The sequence below is a fragment of the Pseudonaja textilis genome, chromosome 1 (genome assembly GCF_049901715.1).
Source record: "Pseudonaja textilis isolate UNSWEBS1 chromosome 1, rPseTex1.2, whole genome shotgun sequence".
In the NCBI taxonomy this organism is placed as follows: Eukaryota; Metazoa; Chordata; class Lepidosauria; order Squamata; family Elapidae; genus Pseudonaja; species Pseudonaja textilis.
The window spans coordinates 60,435,294-60,454,594 of record NC_141990.1 but is presented as its reverse complement, the minus strand read 5'-3'; the positions used below and the strand labels follow the sequence as shown (position 1 = coordinate 60,454,594).

General features: G+C 41.4%; 1 protein-coding gene across 3 annotated transcripts in view; it reads left to right on the top strand.

Annotated features, from left to right (window-relative positions):
- TMEM63B (transmembrane protein 63B) overlaps positions 1 to 13,348 on the top strand; it is a 91,040-nt gene extending 77,692 nt beyond the window's left edge. For 2 of the 3 annotated variants that reach the window (XM_026695563.2, XM_087935552.1), the window contains 9 exons: positions 1,632 to 1,738; positions 2,447 to 2,533; positions 4,252 to 4,317; positions 5,187 to 5,349; positions 5,502 to 5,607; positions 6,429 to 6,596; positions 7,982 to 8,097; positions 8,936 to 9,019; positions 10,683 to 10,983. In XM_026695563.2, coding sequence (XP_026551348.1) covers positions 1,632 to 1,738; positions 2,447 to 2,533; positions 4,252 to 4,317; positions 5,187 to 5,349; positions 5,502 to 5,607; positions 6,429 to 6,596; positions 7,982 to 8,097; positions 8,936 to 9,019; positions 10,683 to 10,844 — 1,059 coding nt within the window. In that variant the 3' untranslated portion in view covers positions 10,845 to 10,983. Of the gene's footprint in view, positions 1 to 1,631; positions 1,739 to 2,446; positions 2,534 to 4,251; positions 4,318 to 5,186; positions 5,350 to 5,501; positions 5,608 to 6,428; positions 6,597 to 7,981; positions 8,098 to 8,935; positions 9,020 to 10,682; positions 10,984 to 11,157 lie in introns of those variants that run through there. The other variant, XM_026695564.2, reaches the window with a different exon arrangement.
- The last annotated feature ends 5,953 nt before the right edge of the window (positions 13,349 to 19,301 follow it).

The following is a 19,301-nucleotide window of genomic DNA, read 5'->3' as shown; positions in this document are numbered from 1 at the left end:
CATACACACACACACACACACACACACACACACACACACGCACACCCCTTTCTGTAGATTTGAACCTGATCTTTCAGCACCTGGCTTTTGAAAGGAAAACAGAGGAAGAGCCTGCCAGAAGTCACTCTGTAATCGCAACCAGTGAAATGGCAAGGATATGTAAGGGAATCTATATTGTTAGCAGTGATAATCAGAGATAAAGGACTGCAGGAGTCATTCTTGGCTGATATGTTAGAGTTAGCTGATAGGTCATAAATACAATTCTACTAGTGGTTTTTAAATGGTTGCTGAACTCAGTTTGGTTTTTTTCATTTTCGAATATCAATGAGAAATAGGCTCAAACTGGTTTAGCAATATTGTTCTTCCCTCTGTAATTACTGACTGAATGTATAAAGGCAGATAGATAACTCCACAAAGCATCCATACAAAGTCTTTTTATTGGTTCATCAGGCATCCTCAAGATAACTCATAGTTACGTCGAGATTCATCTCAATGTCCAATTCTCTGCCTAGCTGCACTTTATGGTGTAAAAAGATGGTAATCTCTCATCCTGATAATGATAGAGCAAAGGGTGAGGCACCAGCATGCTGCTGAGTGAAGAAACCTCTCCCAACCCACCAAGGGTCAATTCAGTGACCAATCAGGATTACAGATGTGGCCACATGACATGGACTACATTTCTCAGGATACCTTAGCTACATTTACCATGATGCATTCCCTTAAGGGGACAGCTCCCAATTCCTAACTAACTATCCTACTTCCATTAACTATATACTGGCTAGACAGCACATATATATATATATAATGATATCAATGTACTTATATGCTTTAAGCACTAATGTGCTGCATTAAGAGCATTTCAGTGAAGAACGTTGTCATTCATTTATTGGAGTTTAAATAATTTAAAGTGGAATTCTGCTAGGTCCTCTAGACTGAATGTACTTTGCATTTATGGCTATTAAAATCCAAAACTGAAAAAAGATCCACACATTTTACTGGATTGCAGAACTGGTGTATTGATTTTCTCCTTTTTATGAAAAAAAGAATTATGTGCCTGATCTTCATCTGTTTGATTCTATAACGCTGAAGTGTAATTTATACAAGTAAGCATAGTTCATGCTTAGAGTAGGATCCTAAAATAGGAGATGCCCTCATATTTTTCCAATAGGCAAAATATAGGGACTGTGATTTGTACAAATAAGTGCATTCTATCCTCCCATTGTAATTTGGGAAAATAAGCGCTGTTGGGACCAGTTCTGCGTCCACGCACCTGATTTTAGAAGGCAAGTACAAGATATACTCCATGATATATTCCATCACCAAACCTTGTGTGTAAGAAATAGAATATGGTTTCAATGTGCATGCAGAAATCTCTTCATACTCATATGTGGTATAAATTTGTCACCCAAAGTTGGGGTTCTTAGATATTTTATGGCTCAGGATTTCTGCTTGCATATTGTGAGAGGGGAGCGAGCTAAGACCTGCAAAGCTATTCTTTATCCTCTGATTTTTCCTTTTAAACTAAGACTGTGAATTACACTGTAGGGAAATTCCATCTAGAAATGTAATGTTCCGTGTTTTTCTACAAGTTGCTTGGAATAGATGAATTATTGTTTTATCTTTCTTACCAGAACCCTATCATCACCCAATTCTTCCCTACTCTGTTACTGTGGTGCTTCTCTGCTTTGCTTCCTACAATTGTGTATTATTCAGCATTCTTTGAAGCCCATTGGACTAGGTAAGATAGAAAATAAAATTGAAGTTATTCAGAATTTAATTCTTGCTTATTATTTTTCTTCCTCGCAACCACAATATCATACTCTGGATTGTTTTTTAAATTTAAGATTATTTTTATGGATTTATACATTGGGTATAACCTCTGAAAATAAATTTAAGAGAGGCTGTCAACTTTTCTTCAGTTTTACTATTGGGAAAAATAACAAGGTGATCTTGTAATAAGCATTCCTTCTGGGAATATTTTGAAAAATAAAAAAAAATACAATTGATCTACTGTACATGTTGAAACATGGTTTGTTGCAATGCTGTGTTCAGTCTATACCTGCAAACTCAAAATGGAGATTTTTAAGATATGAAGTAAATACATTCAATAATAAGATGTTTGGTTCACAAAAGAAGTCTTTTGTGTATGAGTATACTCATCTCTTCATATCACTTTTAAGATAACTTGGAATTCAGCTCTACATCAATATTACTAGTCTTCTAGAAATATCTTTTCTTTAGGATTTGCTTTTTAAAAATCTTGCTCTGTTGCTTAGCATCATTATAATGTATATTTATCATGTGCCACTGTTTCAGTGGCACTCTGTATTTGCATTGTGCATTGCACTATTATATACATTTTGCATTTCACTATCATATGGCTTTTCATTCTCAAAAGAAGTAACCATATGCACTATAAATCTACTAATATTCTTTGTGCCACTAGGTCTGGAGAGAACAGGACAACCATGCACAAGTGTTACACTTTCCTCATCTTCATGGTCTTGTTGCTGCCCTCACTGGGCCTGAGCAGGTAATTACTAGGGTACTGAATAACATACAGTATACTCAATTTTACTTATACTGCTGTTGTTCAAACAATTTAAAAAAATCAAGTCACCCACATTGAACTGAAGACGTAGAACTAAAAAAAAAAAGGCATGGTGGCACAGTGGTTAGAATGCAGTATTGCAAGCTAATTCTGCCGATTGCCAGCAGTTCAGTCCTCACTGGCTCAAAGTTGACTCAGCCATCCATCCTTCCAAGGTTGATAAAATGAGGACCCAGATGGTTGGGGCAATATGCTATATAAACCACTTTGAGAGACCTGTAAAGTACTATGAAGCAGTATATAAATGCTATTACTATTGCTAAAAAAGTAGTAGAAGATACTTTATAATGTTCTATATAGCAATACAATTCCACAATGTGTTGCGGTGATCACTAGTTCAAGTCAGCTAATAATGTCAGTCTTCCCAGATAGACCAAAAAATAAATAAACAGATGAGCTACTGTTACTTTACCATAAATCTACATTAAGAGAATCTTGCTAATCTGAAAGTACATATCTCAAGCTTTACTCAAGCCTGAGAAGTTTTGGCAGGTCCCTTCTAAGCCTCTTTCTCTGCCTATTTTGCAGCTGAGAGTTGTAGCTCTATTATTTGATTAACTAATTATTCCCTAGGCATAATTTTTTGTCCCATTTCTCAACTTCTTCCTCACATACTATTACAAATATGGTTGATATCTCTCAGCTTCTAGAGATAATTCCTCTCCTGTGATTAAAGTTTCCTGTGCTGCCTATGATGAATTCATTCCAATTCTTTATATGCTGATTTTCAGTCCATTATTCCAAATGTTAAGTGTCAAAGGTGCTTTCAAATCATCTGAGGCTATATAACTTATGTTGTAGAGCGGTGGAAAAACCTGAGGCAACTCGGAGCGAACTTCAGCTGTTACTTTATTGAGACAATAAAGGGTTGCCGTGGCTGCCGCGCTAACAAGGCAGCCAGCTGGCGGACAACAACTGATGCCATTTGACAGCTCCTTTTATAGCCGGCTGTCAAACGGCATCAGCCAATAGGAACGGTCCATGTTCCCGCTGGAAACATGGACTAGAGTGAAGACTTCGGCTTAGTCCATTGCGAACGCTACAACTTACCAAAAAGCCCTTCCCCCATCTGAATTTCTATTTTGGTGTTCTTAATAGTAATCAGATGAAACATTTTGAATAACTTTTCTAGAATATCCCGAATCCTTTTTCTAAACAGGTGTTCCTGATTTAAACATCAGGAGGAACTACTTTTTCCAAAGTTGACAGTATTTTGGATTATCAGGAAAGGCAGGCTGCTAAATGAAAAGCAGTCAAAATAGCTGATAATTTTCATAAAGGAATAGTAGCAGATTTCCTGCAGTCTCACAGTGTGGATGTAATTTTTATACTGGAGTGGAGGCCAACAACTTGAAGCCTCGTAAGGAAGAAATACAGTGATTAGGTAGTTTTTAGTTCCAGACAAGTTAGTCCTCTGAGAGATGCCAGAGCTTTGACTAGTTTTCTTAGATGCTTTCCTAATTCACTGAACTGTAATGAAGAAGAGGAGGAACAGCATAATTAGACTTGCAACTTTTGTTATAGCCAGTTTTAATAATAATTGTAATAATTTAGCATTCCTATGAAGTTAAGTTTCTGCTTTGATCCATATAGTGGTGCTGACACTTGATAATTACATCTTTCTATATTTCTCTTCCTAGTCTGGATGTGTTTTTCCGCTGGCTCTTTGATAAAAAGTTCCTGGATGAAGCTGCTGTAAGATTTGAGTAAGTCTTAAAATGTTTTAAGAATACACTATAGTACAATAATAATAGGAATTTGCTCTTTTCACATCCTGCTTTCCTCAAGAAGCATCTTCCAGGACAGGGAGGAACCATTGTTATAGAATACCATATGTTTTATGAGATGTTAAGTGACTTTCTTAGTTCCCTCTTCTGGAGGTAGTAACTTCTCTATTTTTACAGAATGCATCTTATGTAGCATTTTTTATTAAGAGTGACCATCATGGAGATAATACCTAATCAACTTCATCCTAGATGGAACATATCAGGGCAGGCACATCGCCCTAATATCTGATTACAAACCTCACTTTCCTTCTTTTTTTTTAAACTATCACATGCAACTCTTACTTTTTTCATCCTCCCAGTAGCTATTTTTCCTTAAATTGTTGAAGGATGTATTCTGAGTATAAAGCATCTATGGGAAGTCAAGATGGCTCTGTAGACTTAAGTGTTTCCAAAAATATTAAAGAACAAAACAAAATTACTGTATTCAAACACATGACAACATACATATTTCCAGGAGCTTCAGATGTAATAACATTGCAGTAGTGAATTATGTAATGGACAGCAATAAAAGGTTTTTAATTTGCCAAGAAGCTTCCGTGAGTGGTTTGTTATTCCCTTTGTTGTTGAGGATGATTTTTTTTCAGTTTCACAGGCTGGTCTGCACTCATACATTTCTCGCTGACCTCCGTGATGTAATTTAGCTTTTTCCAAGTCAGCCAATGTCAGTTAAGTGCTAACCCCTGGTGTGACAGTATATTCACCTCTGCATTCAAGATTGCTAACCATCATCCTCTTTGGGCATCCTCTGTGCTCAGATTGCCAAGTTGCTTTTGCCTCTGTTTTCCCAGGTGCGTTTTCTTACCTGACAATGGGGCCTTCTTTGTGAACTATGTAATAGCTTCTGCATTCATTGGAAACGCCATGGATTTGCTGCGGATCCCTGGCTTGCTTATGTACATGATTCGGCTTTGTCTTGCCCGCTCAGCTGCTGAACGCAGGAATGTCAAAAGGGTAAGTCAGTTGGGCAAGGGAAGAGCAATCCCTGTTATGTTACCCAAAGGCTGAGGTAAGTGTAAAGTGACTATCACCAAAAACTAGCAACAGGAAATTCTCACTGGTTTGTTTTTTTCATGTGCTGATAGGAATTCTATTTTCTTTTTTAGCATCAAGCTTATGAATTCCAGTTTGGGGCTGCTTATGCCTGGATGATGTGTGTCTTCACTGTGGTTATGACTTATAGCATCACATGCCCCATCATTGTTCCCTTTGGTAGGTATTAACACATCTCCTTAGCTTTCTTGTAGCTAGTAGCATATTGATAAGTAGGTATATATATATATAGCTACATTCATCTTCATCATGGATCATTAATGAGACTTTGGATCTGGGTTACCTTCTCAACTGCCTTTTCTGAGTAGAGTTTGCCCATCCAGTAAGAACCAGTAGGGAGAGATTGCTGTGGGACTTGATCCGAGGGACGAGGCTTCTTAATGGTAGGCCCCTTGCCTGGAGCACCAAGCAGAGGGTACAAAAAAAACAGGGTAGATAACCCCATCCATTCTTGTGACCTGCAGGACTATTTGCCTGTGGAGGTTGTCATCCAGGTCATGGTTGTCCCAAAGGTGCTTTTTCAAGAGGCAATTGGACTTCCTGTTTTTCTTTGGTGACATTTCGCTTCTTATCCAAGAACCTTTTTCAAGAGCTGAAGAAGCTTCTCGGATAAGAAGCAAAATGTCCTCAAAGAAAAACCAGAAAGCCCAGTTGCCTCTTGAAAAAAGCACCTTTGGGATTGCAAGACTATTATGATCTGGGACTTCAGCAGGACCTCTGGGGATGGAGTTGTAAAATGTCTGCCTGAGGATTGGCATCATAATAGTGTGTGGTTGGGGAGGGGAGTTGCATGTTTTTAATCTAATTGTTGTATTTATGCAATTGTAATCTGTTTCAAGTTGGTTTTAATTGGAGAGTAAATAAAATAAAGAAAGTGCATTGATTTCTTCTGATTGATGTACCTTCTAAAGAAAGGGATGCTTCCCAACCCTTACTTAATTAAGAATCTAGCTAATACATTATTTTCTCTCTTCGCTTAGGTCTGATGTATATGTTACTGAAGCACTTGGTAGACAGATACAACCTCTATTACGCTTACCTACCAGCCAAACTGGATAAGAAGATTCATTCAGGAGCTGTGAATCAGGTGGTGGCAGCACCTATCCTATGCCTCTTTTGGCTCCTTTTCTTCTCTACTGTGCGCACAGGTGAGATAAATTTAAAGGGGCTTGTGGGGTTTAGGTTTTTATGTCCACCATCGTTTCTAACCTATATAGTACAAGCAACATGGTGAGCAGCTATACTAGCAGTGTAAATAGAGCCACCTTCTGATCTTCACAAAGAGCAATTGAAGGAGCAAACGGATTCCATTATTCTAGTACCTTCCGTCACCTGGTGCCTTCTAAATGTATTCGGTCAACTTGCAACAGTCAGCGTGGTCTACAAGTTGTAACACAGATATCCTTTAGAGAGTCAGAAATGACTGGGCTGAGAAAGGCAGTAGTACATTTGGGAATTAGGACATATAAAGAAACAAGGATGACAGGAGGAAGAATCTGAACTCAAATATCATTGCAGCATGCTAGGGCAAATCATAGGTCCAACTGATTTATCATCTATCAAGCCAACATGGCAATTAGATTAGGGCAAATCTTCCCCAAACTGTTAGGGATCCATAAGATACCATATTTACCATTTGAGAGAAAATTATTTTTATTGTCCACATATTTTCTATGTCTGTGTCCCATGTTACTCTCAGATGTTATTAGACACAGATGTTGCTCAGAGTGTCTTCAGCCATGTCCTGAAGTTCTTCCTCTATTATAGAATCTAGTGTTTGAACCTTTGTAAAATAGAAGCAAAAGAAGCAAACACAGAAGCTTCAGTTGCTGATATCCCTTCATCCGTTTCTCTTGAAATGCTGCATTTATTTGGGATTGCTTTTTGCCCATGCAGTATCACTTCTGATAATACTAAAGGCCAACATAGAACAATAGGATTGGACGGGACCTTGGAGGTCATCCAGTCCAGCTTCCTGCACAAGCAGGAGATTCTGTACCATTTCAGACATGTGGCTGTCCAGTCTCTTCTTGAAAGCCTCCAATGAAGGAGCAATCCCAACATCTGAAGGCAAGCCATTCCACTGGTGGGTTGTTCTCGCTGTTAGGAAATTTCTCCATAATTCTAGGTTGCTTCTCTGCTTGATTAATTTCCATCCATTGTTTGCTGACTTGCCTTCTGGTGCTTTGGTAAATAGTTTGTCCCCTTCATCTTTGTGATAGCCCCATAGCTCCTGCGTTGTTAATGGAGCCCTCTGAAGGTTTGCTATAGAGTTGCTATTAGATTTTGTGGATCCCAAAAGACAACTTGGGGGAGGGGGAGAGGTTCTATTGCTTATTGAGCAGTAGGAGTCTATGATCAAGAGAAAGAGGAATGCCTAGATGAGACGAACTGTACTTTCTCTGGCAGGGAACAGCAGATTCCCCTAACCTTTAGGCCATACCTGTTGTGAGAGAGCATTGAAGTAGAGTAACTGTCGGGGTAAATCAGATTCACGTTGGCTAGTTTGACTGTTGTTATCTGGTTTCCATAGGATTCTTGGCTCTCACGTCCATGTTTACTTTCGTGGTTCTTGTCATCACTATTGTGATCTGCCTTTGTCACGTCTGCTTTGGACATTTCAAATACCTCAGTGCTCACAATTATAAGGTAACACTTCAAAATATATTCAGGGGAGGGATTCGGGACCAAGGAAGAGGTGTGAAATGCCTCGACTTTTGTGTGCAGTTTTTATTAATTTTTTAATTGCGTGTCTGTTTTTATGGTCTGTTTTGTTAGTCTCCCAGAGTTATTTGTTTAAGATATAAATGTCCTAAATAAAGGAGAGTTGTATTTCTTGTATTCTCTCCACCTTGTATTTTCACTGAAGCAGGGAGGGGTGGAGTCTGTAAGCTTGCAGTTTTCTGTTTTTGCCATCTTTATGCCCAGTCGGAAAAATACTAGACATCCTGTCCCTGCTATTTGCACTTGCTAGAAGAAGAGAAAGACTGGCTGTTCCCACTGGGAAATTAAGAGTCTTCCCATGTGCAGTCTAGAAGTTGCCATTCTGAGGCTTCTTACAGGGCAGGAAAGAAAAGCAGTGATGGGTTAGCTCTGCATGTGAAGATTGAACCATCCCTGTAGAGAATAATACTGGCACATGAACCTGCTAGGTGGTTCTTTCATGATGGGAGCCCTGCAAGAAAAAAGAACAAATGCTAAATAGAATAGATGGCGGGAGAAGTGGTAGAAGGAGAAATTTCTATTTGTTATATCAATTTATACAGCCATCCATCTTACACTCTGGACAATGAATATAGAATGAAAAAAAAAAACAAGCAACAAGTGAAAAACAGTCACAATCATAGTGCAGTCATAAAATCCTGCCACCTGAGGACACTCTCACCCAACTCATTTAAGACAGTCACATGTATCCAATCTGCAGACTAGAGACTTGAGAGATGAGAAATAGTTTGCTGTTGTTTCATGGCACACTGTTGTCTTCCAGATTGACCACACAGAGGCAGATGCTGTGGATGGAAGAGAGAATGGGCGGCCTGCGGCCAGTCAACCTCCGGCCCCCAAATCAGCTGTGAGTCTCCAGCTCCTCCGCTTGCCTTCTACCTCACCAGATGTTCTGTGTCCTCTTATGTCTGACTTTGGGGAGGAGGGAGAGGCGCTCACAGATTACCTTTCAGGTTCCCCCCTGGTTGGCTACACACAGGCAGCATCAAAGGAGCATGGGCAGGAAACAGACTTTGTTACTGGCCCTGTCTGAAATGATGGACCCGCAAACCTCAGTTTTTGCCCCCTTCCCAGTGCCGTTTGTTCACTTTTGGGACTTTGTCTCTCAGCTGGACAGTGAACGTAGACCGGTCAGTGCCCCCCTTTCTCTCTTGCTTTGTGGCTCTAACACATTGGCATGTGCTCTAAGTGCTGCAGAAAGAGCTGGGGCCATCATTTCCCAATGCAAAGTGGTTTTAAGTAGAATGAGGACATGGATTCATTAGAGGCTTTATGGTTTGCTCCTTCCCAGTGTCCCCGATGCCTGAATTATCCAGAAGAAAAACTGGGAGTGTGAAGGGTTGCAGTCATGCCATAGAGAGTATTACGTACGCCCTCTAAGGTGGCTGCCAAAAGCTTAGAAAAAATCTTTACTTGAAGCTTTATTTAACTTAAAATGGATTGGTTGTCGTTTACTAAACATAGAGAAAATAGAGAGGAAATTACTAACTGTGATCATTTCCATCATCACCCATTTTTTCATAGTATTTGTTTTGTAAAATCCTTTCAAATCTTCCATGCTGATCCAGAACCCCAAGTGCGCTCTAGTAAACATACAGAGCTTCTTTCCTCAGTTTCCCAGTTCTAAAAGCGAAGGTAAATCGGCTTATGTCATCCTTTGACTTGAAAAGTGTCCTGTTAGACTTATTACTGCCACAGGACAAAGGTACTTCTCTCTCCCTCTGCTATTTCCTATTGAGAATCAGAGCCACTGATAAGGAACTGGGATACGTTGCAGAAGCGGATCAAACCATTGCAAATGAAGCAAGGTTTTTTGAATGGCTGCCACAATATCAACGTATGGAGATGTTCCTGCTTTTGATGAAGGTTCCTTCACAAAGGTTTCGGACTAAGTAGAAGCAAAGGAAATACTTCCTCTTTTGGCGGTATTTCATTGATTTGCTAAAAAAGGGGGCAAAAGCAAAAGGCCCTGATACAGAAGCACAAGGTAGGAAAACTTGGGAGCAAGCAGTGGGGTTCTCATGTAGCTATTTCTCACTATTGGATGTCTCAGAAGAGGATGTGTGACTCTCCAGATGTTAATTAAACTACAGCTCCCAGCATCCTTTATGTTTTGCAGTGCTGGGGTGGGGTGGTGCGGCTGGGTGTGTAGTTATTGGGCAATGTAGTTCAACCGTACCTGGAGAGCCACAGATTCCACAGCCTCGAGTTAGGGTCATCTTTAAAGAAAAGTGAGGTCATCCTTAATGAGAAGTCAAGTGTGACGTCTCAGGCACAATTGCAAACATTGTCTAGGATTTATAAGCTCTGGTGTCACCTAGTCCTTCCCCCCCACCCCACCCCACCCCATGATGAAGAAAAAACATGATGTGGGCTTCTTTTTGATGCCAGCATGATTGCTCTCCAGCTTCCATCTGCATGGCACAGCCATTATAGTTTGCCTCCAGGTTTCCCATACAGGCCGAAAGCTAATGGGTCCTTCCCTCTTCCCCTTTCTGTCCACTCCACAGAAATACATTGCCCAGGTGCTACAGGATTCTCCACCAGACGGTGACACGGCTGAGTCCGAACAGGGGTCCCAGGACGAGGATCTCATCAACCCCAATGGCATTAATGACACAGATTTCCAATCGTGTGAGGACAGCCTGATAGAAAATGAAGTCCACCATTAGGGATTGTGGGAAAGCATGAAGGGGCAGGGGAGTCCTGGGAGTTGACACGGCTGCTGTGCACTGTATGTATATGTATGTGTGAGTGGGCAATGGAAGGAAAGTCCAAGCAAGGGGAAGCCAAGAGCAGCACATGCTCAGCACCAACTATCACCACCTCCCATTCACTTGGCTGTTGCATTATTGCTCATTCCAGGGTGGGGCAAAACCATTTGACTTTCATTCTCTGTCTTTCCTATCATTTCTCCTTCTCCCTCTCCCTCTCCCTCTCCTCCTCCTCCTCCTCCTCCTCCTCCTCATGCCCCACCGAGAGTAGGAGCAGAAAGTCTCTGATAAGCTACCTGCCGTTCCCACTTTCGGAAGCCCTACAAGTCCAAGATGGAGTCAAAGGAATGACTTTGCTACTTCACGGTGTCAAGGAGAGGAACTGAAGCAAGGACATCAGAAGATTCTAATGGCAAGAATCTATTTTGGCAGAGAGCCCATCCTGCCCTGGACTGTTACCCTTCTCTAGAACTCTAGAGTCTCAGACACTAATAATGAATTAGGTTCCAATGAGGACTGAGCTTTAGTCAAGGTACTGAATTTCTAAGCTAAGATTATGGGTGGCTTTGAACCTGGCAGGAACCAATGGTTCCAGCCAAGTGGAGCTGTTTTTAATTGTGTATAAATTTCCTTCTTGCTTGTGCACCAGCAAGCATCTTATCTCAGATGGCCAGGATGCAACCCTATGATAACCTTGGTCTTGGTCACTTGTTTTCTCCAAGGCTGGCTGTAAATAAGCTATCAAGAGCAAGAGGGATTGGATGGAAGAGGCCATCTGCTGCCATGAACACTATCCAATTGGAGAATGCTGTCTTAACAGCAGGTATCAATGAACAACTGCTAGTAACCCCTGTAACTCCCAGGGGAAAGTGCCTGTTTCAGGGTGAGAAAGGGGGCAGGAGATAAGCAGCCCCTCCAAGTATCTCTTCCCACCACTTCCACACTGAATGTGGAGCAAGGCACACTGATTTGGGTTCTGCAGCAACTTTGCACATTTGTTTTACCTTCAAAATTGACTAAAACCCTGCTCTTTTGGCCTTATTTCCCAGAAGGGAGAGAAAGAGAAGGGTTGGTTTTCTAAATTTGTAACCGGAAAAAGGTTTCTACTGAATCCCCGAGATTGTAAGGTTTCCTAGCTCATCCATTTGCACCTCACACCCTTGCATAAGGTTGCCTGTGTATTCCATGAGAGGCAGCTCATCTGCTTTACTGATCCCACAGCCTTGCGTGGGACTCTTAAGGAGCACCTTACGACTCCAGAGTTGCCATCTCTTGACCTGCTTCCCAGCGGGGAATTCAGCTACTGGACCTTTTCCTTCAAAAGTGGCATTTCTGAATAAATCTAGTTATACTAGAGATGAGGCAAAGGGAGATCAGAATTTGCCCATAGAGACCCTGCTTTTTCAGATGAATTTTATGGGGAGGCCAAGAAGCCTCTTTGTTTGCCCCTTTCTCCTCTGGACTGCCTGGCATATATTGGCTAAGGTAAACCAACTCTCTTGAGCTGAATGAAACCTAGACAGAAGGACGTACTTTGATGCTAAGCCGTCTTAATATTTTGCCTTCTGTCCTCTGCACAATTCTGCCCTTTGCCTGCCAGAATCAGTACTTGAGGAATGCTACCAATGTTACCTAGAGGCAGAGGCCTTATCCATCTTTTCAGTGGAGGTGGGTGTGAGTTAATTCACTTTGATCTTTCAGCCAGAGGTGCTTGAAGCTTTTTAGGGAGGTGAGATAGCCAGGCGAGGAACAAGAGCATGGAAATTTGCCACTTGGTAAATCAGGGTACTCAAGGACAAGTACTGAGATTAGGCGTAATCAAAACTGTGTAAGCTATGGTCAAGAATCCAGCTAAGAAGCCCTTTGAGTCGGAGAAAGAGCTGGAGTTCCCATTTCCCTTATAGGAGGAGAGATGAACGTTTGAGGAACCTCTTTCACTCCTTGGAAGCTGGGCCACAGCTGGTGGTGGGGTTTCTTACCTGGAGCTTTCCTAGATGTTGGTAGGGAGGGGTGGAGGAGCATGAGCAACTCTCCTTCTTCCCCTGCTGTCATGGCCACGTTGTGCAACAGCCACCCTGCTTCAGAAGTTGCACATGGGATTTTATTTTAAGCATTTGTTCCCGGATGTTTCCTCAATGCTGTCTAGAAATAGTATGTGTTCCATGCCAGAGTTTCCTGTCCTGGTCCCTTGGCACCATATTCCTAAAAGCCCAGTCACCAAGGCTGTATCTGCATCAGCCCCACAGCTTCCAGCTGGGAACACGGAGAGAGATCTGACATCTGTGTAGATACAGCTGCAGGGCAAGGCTGGCTTCTGCTAGTGGACATTGGGTGCAGATCATTGGTGTCCCCCTCCTGCAGGGAGCTCTGTTCTAAGTGGCACTTTGTCTGTGTAGAGATGTGTATAAACACCCTGTACATATTTGTGTAAAAAAGGATGAAAAAAAGAGGAACTTATCATATTTCCATATGTCTGTGTCTGTGTGTATATATATAGAGGCTACCTAAAAGTGGGTTGGAGGGAAGACACAAGATTGACCGCTGTTTGAAAAGCAGCAGGGAACAAACAACAAGGTTAGGTTGTACGGGGATTGTTTATTTTATTTATATGTCACCCATCTCACTGTGGAAAGTGACCCTGGACAGCATTTACTTTAATGAGGGAGAAGCACTTTTATGTCAGCAGGACACTGGGAATTGCATTTCCCTCCCTACTGTCACCATAATACAGACGTAAGACTGAGAAGAAGAATCTCACTATGATTAACCATCATCAAGCTCTCTAGTGCTATGCGGAACATTTCTTGAATGGTTTTTTGCAAACATTTTCATACAATTGGAGAGAGGAGAAATGGCTAGCAGTGCATTTCCTAGAAAAACAGAACGCCAGTATCATTCCCATAAATGAAATGCACTGAAGCTAAATCACATTTTATATTTTGCCTCTCTAGACAATACATCCTGAGATATTTTTTCTCAGTTTAAAGTACAAAGGGAAAAGGGTGTGTGTGAAATCCTTGACAAAAAAAATCTTCCTTTTCATAGCGTGAGGGAGTGATGGGCATGGAAGAAAAACTCTTTGCTAATACAAAGTAAATACAGAATATGTTTTTCCAAGCATGGCTTTGAGGTTCTGTCTGCTTCCTCCAAAAAATTCCCAGCATCAGTGATGTATTGGGAGGAAAAAAAAGGCATCCATCTAAAGGTCATATCCCCAGACATTTGCCCTTCCTACAGCAACTGAAAGCTAATGTAGATCTATTACTTGACAACTATGTAAATCCCAGCTTGGGACAAAACCAACCCAGGCAAAATAGACTCTTGACTTGAAAGTATGGCTAAGGAAGCCAAGTCTTTTATGGCCTAAAAGGCTCTGGATATCTGCCAGCTACTGTATGAACACAACACTCTTTTACCATTGCTGTCTGTTGCTTCCTAATCTCGCTGCCAACTGGATCTGAATGAGATGGCAGTGAAATGAATTCATCTTCACTGGAAGCAAAAACACCGAAAAAAGAGGTTCTCGGGATGAAAAGACAGCTGCACTTCATAGGTGGGAGATTGTACCAGCCCTATTCTAAGGTGAATGCAAAGCAAAAATAACACATGTTTACAACTAGAGACAACTAATAATTCATATAAACTCAGATGCAAAGAAAGGCTTTTTAAAAAAAAATTCATTCAGACAGACACTAAAGAATTGTCCCCTCTTTTTGTCCCCAACTCCCAATATTTTTTTCTCCATGTATTCTGGCTTGCAGAGAGGCCATCAAGGAGAGCTGCCTCCATCTTTTGTTGCTGAAGCCCTGGTGAGAACCAAGGTTGGACCAAGCGATATCTCCATATTATAGCATTTAAGGCATTCTCACCTCTTTTCCCAATTCTTATGCTCTTGTGAGTACAAATAAATGAATCCATTTGTTAGAGTCTTCAAGCCCTGTATATGTTCATGGCGTGCAATTCAGTTGTGTTATTAGCCTTTGTTTTATTTATCTTAAACATTGAGTGGAAGGATCATCATGGTGAAATCCAGCATTTTGCAGCCTTCCTCTGAATAATAACCCCACCAATTGCCTCCATAATACAGTCCTATACATCTCCTGATTAACTACAGGTATCAATTCAGTTAAACTCACTTGCAGATAAATCACTATAGGAAATAAAGTTTAAAACTAATCAGCCTGGATCCAGGAGTAAGCTAACAGAGAATTACAGGCTATATATTCCCATTGTAACTTTTAAAAAATTCTTTTTAAAAATGGGGTTTTCATTCCTAGGGGTTCTGGAGAATTGAATAAATTCTCTCTTAAATATTATGATAGACATCAATTTAAATGACTTTAGAACAAATACATGGAACATTAGGCTTTCACTAGCTACTAGTTGATGACTCTTCAAGTAAGTGTTGGAAGAAATGTCCATCTGGGTTCAATTCCAAGTGGGGAGAAAGACTGGAACCATGGAGACTGCTTGGAAGGATGGTTTAATGGAGCAGAACCATTAAGCACATGGTCCTGGTGCAGCTGAACACATGGAGTGGAGAGATATATATATTTACATCCTCTCTTGGGCCTTGCAAGAAATGTATCCTATTGGTTGCCAGACTCCCAGGGGGCTATGTGGGGATCCAGCTAAACTTGTAGATCAGTGATGGCTAACCTTTTCGGCACCGAGTGCCCAAAATGCAATGCATGCACGTCCCCCATGCATACATCCCCATGCATGCGCTCCACCTCTGGCGCATGCATGGCAGAGACCCACCAGGTGGCTGCGGGAAGCACTTTCACATGTGTGACACAGCTGAGCTGGAGCGATGACTTCCATGCCCACATAGGGCTCACTGCCATCAGTTCACCATCACAGGTAGGTTCTCCTGCCTGAGCAGGGGGTTGGACTAGAAAACCTCCAAGGTCCCTTCCAACTCTTGCTTATTCCATTCCAGCGATGGCTAACTTTTTCGGCACCAAATGCTCAAAGCAGCATGTGTATGTGCACCTCCAGAATGCAATACGTGTGCATGGATGCGCATGCCCCCATGCCCCATGTGTGCACAAACCCCCGCCGCACATTCACACGTGACACCTACACATACGTCCTGCCCCCGCATATGTGTGTGTGACCCTTGCAGCTGGCCAGTGTCAGGTGTGCAGCAGAGCTGAGCTGGGGCAATGGCTCACATGCCCACAGAGAGGGCTCTGCTTCCCACCTCTGGCACAAATGCCATCAGTTCACCATCACAAATCTAAGGTTGAATTTGATACTGTGTACAAATGAACAGGCTGGCAGTGAATACACACACTGCAACCTCCTGCCACAGTTAGTCGCTTATGTAAGGCACAATCAAGGATTCGCTGCGAGGATTCCTCCAGCACTTTGCTTTCAGAAAACAACAACAGTCATGTGGTTTATACATCTGGCCAAGCTTAACTTTGATTTATGGAAAATCTACATACAGCCACCCCACTGTCCTGTTCAGTTCCAGAGAAGGAGGATAGAAAACATCAGCAAAGGGTGGTGGCTATTTTGTGTTATCTTTCTGAAGAAATGAATACTTGACTGTTTTTTGCTGGCTTGACAGATTCTTCACCTAGAGTGCCATTTCTGTGGAACTGCCTCCGTTTGTAAATGGAAGAACCCACCAACCCAAAGCTGAAAAGTAACCCACAGATTCTCTACATTTGGCCCCTGTCCTGTTCAGTTCCAGAGAAGGGGATAGCAAAAACCAGCAAGGTGTGGTGGGTATCAGGCCAGGTTGCAAAGAGCAAACCTAAAGAACTATCTGCTTGTACATAATTTAATTCTACTGCTAGAAGTTTTTAAGAAGAGATTGGACAGCCATTTGTCTCAAGTGGTATAGGGTTTCCTAGCAGATCTCCAAGGGCCCTTCCAACTCTTTTGTTCTATTTTTAAGGGGTTCTTTGGGTAATCAAGCCCAACTCCCTTCTTCAGTATTATGAGTAGACAGAATTTTCAACAAGTCAACAAAATGGCCACTCAGGTAATAGAGAGAGCCAGTGTAGTGTTGTAGTTTAGGTGCTGGCCTGGAAACCAAGCGACTGTGAGTTCTAGTGCTGCCTTAGGCATGAAAACCAGCTGTGTGACTTTGGGTCAATCAACAGGTGGGTGACTTTGGGTCAATTGACAGGTGGGTTCTAGTCCCGCCTTAGACATGAAAGCAGCTGCACGTGACTTTGAGCTAATCATCGGGAGATGGTGAGTCTTAGTCTCGCCTTAGGCATAAGAGCTGACTGGACAAATTTGCAACAATCATTCTCTCTCAGCCCAACCCACCGAACATGGATGTTGTTGGAAAAACAGGAGGGAGTATTAGATACATTTGCCACTTTCAGCTATTTATAAAGTAATAAAAAATAAATTACATGCCTATGAAATTATTTCTGCCTTTCTGCAGCTCTATTATCAAACTGTTCCATGTCGCTGATGGACCAAAGACCAGTTTCTTAACTCATCTTAACTCTGTGCCTTCTAAACCAGGGATGTGCAATTCTTCAGACTTCATTCTGAAATTCCAAATGTGACTCACTCAACCGAGAAACTGATAAGACCCTTGTTTCTAATGTGCAAGACATTGCATTTCTATGCACTCAACCCAAATTTGCATGAATTCTGTTTATAGCTGTTCAATTGCCTCTGTGAGTCACGAATCCACAGGCAGAAAAACCAGTTGTTGTTGTTATTATTATGCAGTTAGGCTGCTTCCCCACCCCCCCATTCCTCATCCTGCCTTTCCGCTACTAAACAGGCAGTTAGGCTGCCATGGCTGGACAGCTCTCCAGTGCGGTTCCTATGGTTATGGGATTGCCGTCTTTGGAGCCATAGTGGCTTAGCCACCATGAACCAACCCAAGCACCTACCATTACTAATGATGAGACGAAATCGACAAAATTCCACATCAGATCAGTCATCATCCATGTCAACAAGGACCACTTCAGATGCTATGGATCCTGGATATCTGCCGAGAAAGGGACTACAGGGCTCAGTGGTTACTGCTAGGGAACCAGGGGGTGCAACTGCAAAGCAACTGGAGCAGAAGCACAAAACTTGGACAACTGAAGAAAATCGTGAAACCATCGATTATTACTACCAGGCAGAACTAATAGCCAGGGGACTTCAAAAACGAATGATGCAACTGTGGAGGGAAAATCACCCGGAAAGTGATGTACCTGATCTGAACAATTCCATCATCCATAATAAAGTTTTCATAAATGTGGAAATGCAACATCTAGAAATACTGGCTAAAAAGAAAACAACAAGTAATGATGCACAAGCTGAGAAAACTGCTCCAACACCTGAACAAACTGACCAGCCAGTGGAAGAAGCCAACATACAGGATGAAGATCCTCCTGTGCAGCAACTTGAAAGTGTAGAGCTAAGTGATCTAGCAAAAATGATGAAAGAAAAGATTGAAAACCACATCAAAGAAAACATAGAAAGAAAAAAGATTACCTACCATTCGTGGAGGGCATAGTAAACAAGTGAAAGATCTGTTATCTGCCGTGAACAACGTTTTAGTGTCATGCCATCCAGCGCACTATATGAAACGAACCAACCACTGTTATAACTGCAGAACTGCGTTATAAAATGCCTAAAAAGAAACCCACTGGAACACCAAAGTAAAAAAATTGACTTGAAAATAAAATAAAAAATCTATGAGGGGATGTCAGCAATTTAAAGTACTTGAAAGAAGGAAAACCAAAGAACAAAAAGCTGAACAATAGTTTACACAAAAAATACAACCTGGAGGAAAAAACAATAACAAATCATGGAAGAACTAAAACAACATGTAATAGCAACAGCAAAGAAAATTAAAAGATACAAAGGATGAATAAAACAATATCGTGAAAATGTCCAGTTCAGAAAAAAACAACACCTCTTCTACCGGTACCTTGATGAAAATCAAGTCCAAATTAATGTTCACCCATGTAAAGAAAAAACTTTGAACTTTTGGAAAAAACTGGGAAAACCCAGTGGATTACAATAAAACTGCCTCCTGGATCAAACAACAAACAAAATGAAACAAAATGGAAGATATTGTAATAACAACTGACATGGTTGCAAAACAAGCAAAGAAGGTCCAGAACTGGAGTGCACCTAGCCTGGACGAACTGAATGGATACTGGCTAAGACACCTGACCAGCCTCCATAATCACATGATGTGATTGAAATGCTTCAAAATGCAACAAGCAAAGAATGGTTAACAGCTGGTCGAACATACTTGATAATGAAAGATCCAGAAACAGGCACAGAACCAACAACTATTGCCCTCTTACCTATCTGCCAACAACTTTCAAACTTTTTACAAGAATACTATCAAATTCAGTATTCAATCATCTGATGGAAAACTGTTTGTATCCAGTAGAACAAAAAGGAAATTATAAAAAACCAAGAGGAACA